Source organism: Dipodomys ordii, unplaced genomic scaffold (assembly GCF_000151885.1).
Source record: "Dipodomys ordii isolate 6190 unplaced genomic scaffold, Dord_2.0 Scaffold68, whole genome shotgun sequence".
Taxonomy (NCBI): Eukaryota; Metazoa; Chordata; class Mammalia; order Rodentia; family Heteromyidae; genus Dipodomys; species Dipodomys ordii.
The window spans coordinates 5,786,108-5,792,689 of record NW_012267284.1 but is presented as its reverse complement, the minus strand read 5'-3'; the positions used below and the strand labels follow the sequence as shown (position 1 = coordinate 5,792,689).

General features: G+C 46.3%; 1 protein-coding gene across 1 annotated transcript in view; it reads left to right on the top strand.

Moving 5' to 3' along the window:
• Positions 1-5,016, top strand: part of LOC105990943 (oncomodulin) — a 19,435-nt gene extending 14,419 nt beyond the window's left edge. The window contains exons 2-4 of the mRNA XM_013023475.1: positions 1,413-1,545; positions 2,339-2,448; positions 4,991-5,016. Coding sequence (XP_012878929.1) covers positions 1,413-1,545; positions 2,339-2,448; positions 4,991-5,016 — 269 coding nt within the window. The remainder of the gene's footprint in view (positions 1-1,412; positions 1,546-2,338; positions 2,449-4,990) is intronic.
• The last annotated feature ends 1,566 nt before the right edge of the window (positions 5,017-6,582 follow it).

The following is a 6,582-nucleotide window of genomic DNA, read 5'->3' as shown; positions in this document are numbered from 1 at the left end:
GCTAGCCTTGAGCTGAAGAGCTGAGGGACAGCGCCCAGGCCCAGAGTTCAGATCCTACAACCGGACCCAAATAATAATAATAATAAAGTTAGAGGGTGGGTGTGAGAAAGGCAAGAGTTTCTTTCTGCTTTCCCATTTTTTTGTGTGTAAATTTTTGATTCCAATACTGGGACTTGAACTCCAAGCCTCACCCTCTCACCTGGCTTTTCCCTTCAAAGCTAGTGTTCTACCACTTGAGCTACAGCTCTACTTTCAGATTTCTGCTGGTTAGTTGGAGATAAGAGTCTCACAGACTTTTCTTCCCTGGGCTGGCTTTGAACCATGATCCTCAGTTCTCAGTCTCCTGAGTAGCAAGGATTACCAGTGGGAGCCATGGGTGCCCAGATTTATGGTCTCACTTCTCACAGAACAAGAAAACAAGTAGCCCATGTGTGTAATCCTAGCTACTCAGGAGGCTGAGATCTGAGGATTGCAGTTCAAAGCCAGCCTGTGGAGGAAAGTCCATGAGACTCTTATCTCCAATTAACCACCAGAAAACCGGAAGTGGCTCAAGTGGTAGAACACTATCCTTGATCTGAAGAGGTGAGGGACAGTGCCCAGGCCCAGAGTTCACACCTATGACCCACGGGGGGTGGGGAGGAACTAAAGAAAAGAAAATGTAATCTTTGTGGAAAAACTCACAGACTCACTCAGAAAATTGAATTGCCATGAGTTAGACATCTAAACTCAGGAGAATTCTGGGATGCAAGCATCTGATTTTTGTTTCTAGAAGATGAAAGAAACTTACTAGAAATTGAACAAGGCCAGTGAATGCCTTTAAGCCTGATGACTGACCTAGTGATGACATTTCTCCCCACTGATTAAGCCATGGCTTTGGGGGACTTGGTGGATGGCGGTGGGGAGGGGGAGGAGAGGAGGGGGAGAGATGTGGAGCCCAGATAGGAGAAGAGAGAAAAGATGGAGAGAGAAATTTGGTGAAAAAAGGAAAGGGATAACTTCAGAAAGCCACCCCATCTTAACTGGCTCAAAGTCTTGGACCAGTTGAACATCCCTTTAACTGAAGATGTTAGGACAGTACGTACATGTGCACGCCAGTCTGGGACTTGAACTCAGAGCCTGAGCCTCAGTCCCTGAGCTTTTGTGCTCAGTGTTCTACCATTTGAGCCACAGCTCTACCTCTGACTTTTTGTTGGTTAATTGTTAATAAGAGTCTCATGGACTTTCCTGCCTGGCTGGCTTCGTCGAACTGTGATTCTCAGATCTCAGCCTCCTGAGTAGCTAGGATTCCAGGAGTTAGTGACTGGCACCCAGCCCAGAGATTAAGGCCTCAAAATCTTTATATTCCAATCTCAGTCATTTTATTAACCTGTATTTTTTGTACCCGGGTGCACTGAATATGCTTTCTTCTTTAGACCCAGATACTTTTGAACCCCAGAAATTCTTCCAAACATCAGGCCTGTCCAAGATGTCAGCCAGCCAGGTGAAAGATGTCTTCCGGTTCATAGACAACGACCAGAGTGGATTCCTGGATGAAGAAGAGCTTAAGTAAGCTTTGCCCTGGACACCTCACAGCTGAATGGGGCTGGGGCCAGGGCTGCCTGGGCACTGGGCCCTGGCTGAGCCCGGTCTCTTCAGGTGGAGCACCAAACAGAGGGACTCAGTGAGGGTCTCAAAAATAATAAAATGTCTGCCCTTGTTTCTACTGTGAAGGAAATCCCTGCCAGCTAAAATCTTGACTGATGATTCCAACCATTGGATTCAGATGGGGGAAGGAGGGGAGAAGAGGGGATGAGAGGGGGAGGGAGGGGAGAAAAAGAGGAAGGAAGGAGGGGGAGGAAAGGAAAGGAGAAGAGACAGAAAGGAAGGGAATAAAGGAAGGAGGAAGGAAGGAAAGAGGGAGGGAAGAAGAAGGGAGAGATGGAGGGTGGGAGAAGGGTGAAGGAAGGGAAAAAAGGAAGGAAGGAAGGAAGGAAGGAAGGAAGGAAGGAAGGGAGGGAGGGAGGGAGGGACGGAGAGATGGAGGGAAGGTGGAAAGGAGATAGAAAGAGTTGGAGGGAAGGAAAAGAAGTAGAGAGGAAGGGAGGCAGAAAAGGAGAGGTAGAGAGAAAGGAAGAGAAGAAAGAAATGAAGAGAAGAAGGGAGGAGAAGGGAAAAGGAGGAGGAGGAAGAGGAGGGAGAAAGGGAGGGTAGAAAAAGAAGGCAGGATGGATGGTTGGGAGGGAGGAAGGAAGAAAAGGAAGTAAGTGAGGAATAGAGGGAGGGGGAAAGGAAGAAAAAAAGGAAACACACAGAAGCTTGGTTTTCCAGAATATTCCCTCAGGTCTGTATTGCCCTGTAGGTTTTTCCTGCAGAAGTTTGAGAGCGGAGCCAGAGAGCTGACTGAGTCAGAAACCAAGTCGTTGATGGCAGCTGCTGACAGCGATGGAGATGGAAAGATTGGGGCTGATGGTACGTGCAGAGCGCGGAGCAGGGTCTGGGTTCCATTCCTACACACGCGCGCGTGCGCACACACACACACACACACGTTCTGGTACCTCTGACCTCTGTTAGTGAACTAAAAATACAATCATAATTTCCTTGGCCTGAGGAGGCAAAAGGCAGAGACCCTGTCACTGAGACTCTATCTCTCTTTTCTGAATAAGGGAAGTGATGGTATATGGTATTCTCAAGGGTGGCTCATAAGAGTGTAATAGCAGACAGGTGCTGGTGGCTCACGCCTGTAATCCTAGCTGCTCAGGAGGCTGAGATCTGAGGATCACAGTTCAAAGCCAGCCCGGGCAGGAAAGTCCATGAAACTCTTCAATAAACCACCAGAAAACCAGAAGTGGCGCTGTGACTCAAGCGGTAGAGCGCTCGCCTTGAGCTGCAGAGCGCAGGGACAGCGCCCAAGCCCAGAGTTCAAGCCCTACGACCGACCAAAAAAAAAAAAAAGTGTATTAACTTGTGTAGAAATGCCTCTTAGTTTCCTTTGCTTTCAACAGTGACGCTGAGCAATGGCCCTCTAAAATGAATGGGGTAAACAGAACAAACCAGTGAACCACTATTCATGTTGTCTTGTTTGTAGAGAGATTCAAATTTTAGGTACTTGGACATTTTCTTGCAGCCAGCTTGGAAAAACACATTGCTTAGGGCACTTATTTGAAACTTACAAATGTTATTTTGTATCCTTCTTTGATTTTTAAAAGTCTATTCAAAAGTTGACCACTATAAAGTGGCCAACAGTGTTTCATGCCTGTGGGCCTAGTTTTGTGGGAGGCTAAAACCGGGAGGATTGTAGTTTGAGGCCAGCCCAGGCATATACTCGAAATCCTTTCTCAATTCATTACTGAGGGTGGTTATGCCCACCTTCGTCAAATCTACTTGGGTGGATGAGATCAAAAGGATCATGATTCTTTTTTTTGGGGGGGGGTCCGGTTATGGGGCCTGAACTCTGGGCCTGGGCGCTATCCCTCAGCTCTTCAGCTCAAGGCTAGAGTTCTACCACTTGAGCCACAGCACCACTTTCAGCTTTTTTCTTTTTGCTTATGTGGTGCTGAGGAATCAAATCCAGGGCCTCAGGCATGCAAGGCAAGCACTCTACCACTGAGCCACCTTCCCAGCCCTCGAGGATCATGGTTCTAAGCCAGCTCAGGTAGAAAAGTTCATGAGACTCCATCTCAACTAAAAGAAGCTATGTGTTGTGTGGTGTTCCATGCTAGTCCTCCCAACTATGGGAGAAAATAATGAGAGTCACAGTCACAGTCCAAACACATACTTGGACAGGAAACGAGACTCTATCTCAAAAATAACCAGTGCAAAAAAGGACTGGAGGCATGGCACAAGTGGTAGAGCACCTGACTAGTGAGTTTAAGTCCCTGACTTCAAACCAAATACTGGTCCTTAACACAAAAATGTATACTAGTGTAGCTTACCAGACAGGAGTTAAAAGTTTCTATAAACAGGCAGAAAAAAAAATAAAGTTTCAAGAGGCTCACACCTATCTTAGCTACTCAGGAGGCTGAGATCTGAGGATTATGATTCAAAGCCAGCCCAGGCAGGAAAGTCTGTGAGACTCTTACTCCAATTAACCAGCAAAAAGCCAGAAGTGGAGCTATGGCTCAAGTACAGTGCCAGCTGGGGAGGGGAAGGGGATGTTCAGGGACAGCATCCAGACCCTGATTTCAAGCCCCTGGACCAGCACGCGCGTGCGCATACACACACACACACACACACACACACACACACAGAGTTTTAATGTAAAAGGATTTACTTACTTAAATATAACCATAAAAGACTTCCAAAGGGACAAAGCTTAGGAATGGATAGAAGGCAAATCTCACTTTTCAATTTTAATTGGCATCATCCAAAATTTATTATTCTAAATATAATAACAATAATTTGTTTGGAGATAAGGATAGGGTTCAACAGAAGAAAGTTTGTTCAAAGTTCTACCCTGATGAATGTCTGCTTAAAATCTAAGGAAACAAACTTCCCATTTTTGTAGTAAATTAACCAAACAAAAATATTCATGTTAGCCAGGTGCTGGTGGCTCATGCCTGGAATCTTTGCCATTCATGAGCTGAGATCTGAGGATCAAAGTTCAAAGCCAGCCCAGGCAAGAAAGCCCATGAGACTCTTATTTCCAATTAACCACCAGAAAACTGAAAGTGGAGCTGTGGCTCAAAGTGGTAGAGCAATCACTTTCAGTGAAAAGGCCAAGCAAGAGCAACAAGGCTCTGGGTTCAAGCCCTAGTAGTACTAGCACACACACACACACACACACACACACACACACACACACACTGTTCACAAATAGCAATGGACAATTGTGATATTGGCTCACTTTGTAGTCGGAGAGAAATGATATCAGTTGAGAAGTTCTAAATCGAGGGGACACAGAGGCAAAGAGGACTCATGCTTGTCACTCCAGAATTTGCTTCCATGGTGACAGCACGAAGGGAGAATACCAGTCTCTTCCACTGACCCTATTTCCTCAACTCTTCTGTTCTAGAATTCCAGGAAATGGTGCATGCTTAAACAGCCCCGCATCTAAGGAGAAAAGAGAAGAAAGGAAAGTCAACCAGAAGGCCTCTAAGTACCCTGAGAATGGGGAAACTCCCACAACCTACCCCAAACTAATTTATGAACTCCCCCTGAGATATTTCTGCAATTTGGTCATTATTTGAATAAGGAAATGAGACAAATCTATGGCTTGACTGGTGTTGGGTATGCCCTGATGGCTTCTCTACAGCGCCCCTGCAGGCAATGCCTTGAAAAGTCACCCAATAAAGACAGTTTCTCATCATTGGCTGGTGCAAGAGTGTGGTTTTTGTTTTGTTTTGTTTCCTCTAAGCAAGGGTTGAGGGAGAAAGTGGGGGAGCAGGCCTTTCCAAAGATCTGGGGGGTCTTTTAAACACTGAGAAAATCACCCTGCCATTGTGCATGAAGGAACAGGGGAATCGGGCTTAGAGATAACAAAAATATTGCCAATAAGTGGCACTGTCCAGCCAAGATTTTTCTCAGCAATGAATCTGACTCTGAAATATACGGGGAAATGTTTTCTTTTGGCCCATGTAAAAGGCTGCTCTAACAAATGGGTTTTGTGCTACTGGGTCTTAGGTTGCTATAAGAGAGATTTAAAGCCAATGCCGTGGTTTCCACCTATAATCCTAGTGACTCACAGGGCTGAGATCTGACAATTGTGGTTCAAAGCCAGACCAGGCAAGAAAGTACATGAGACTCTAATCTCCATTAAACTACCAAAAAAAAGCTGGAAGTAGAGCTGCAGCTCAAATGGTAGAGTGTTAGCCTTGAGCAAAAGAGTATCAGTGACAGTGCTCAGGCCCTAAGTTCAAGCCCCAGGAGTGGCACAAGAGAAAGAGGTGGGGAGGGAGAGGGAGAGAGAGGAAGAGAAAGAGAGGAAGGAAGGAAGACAAGTTTCCAGGGAGACATGTCTGCCCTCACCCAAGATTATACCACCACCCACTCCTTCTCAGTCACCGTTTTCCTGGCTCTGGGTGGCTCCACCTGAGCTGATCACACCCCAACTGCCTACCCATTTGAGTCTGGCCCTAGGGTCCTATTACAGGACAAGGCAGTTTCAGCCAGGAAACTCTCATTAGGCCAGTGTCCAGGTGACACAGAACACTGGCCGCAAGCTGAGCCAGGCGGCTGAGAACTCCTGAGAATCTTTGGGCCTTTTCTGGGTGTTCTTTTAAAACTTCACACTGTCAACCCACCTTCTGTCCTCTCCAACTTTTGGGGCTCTCCTACATTGCTTCTCATTCACAAAATAGCTTAGTGAGTTTTGAACCTTTGGGGTTTTTTTTTGGGGGGGGAAGTAGTTGTTCAAAGTATGGGGCACTATTAGAAGGGGTCTCAAAATGACCTTAGAAGACAAAGATCAATGTTTTTGTTCTTCAGGGTTTTTTGTTTGTTTGTTTGCAGGGGGAGGGGGGGGAGCCTTTTTTTTTTTTTTGTCCGTCTTGGGGTTGAACTCTGGGCTTGGGCACTGTCCCTCAGCTCTTCAGCTCAAGGCAAGCGCTCTACCACTTGAGCCACAGCGCCACTTCCTGTTTTCTAGTGGTTTATTGGAGATAAGAG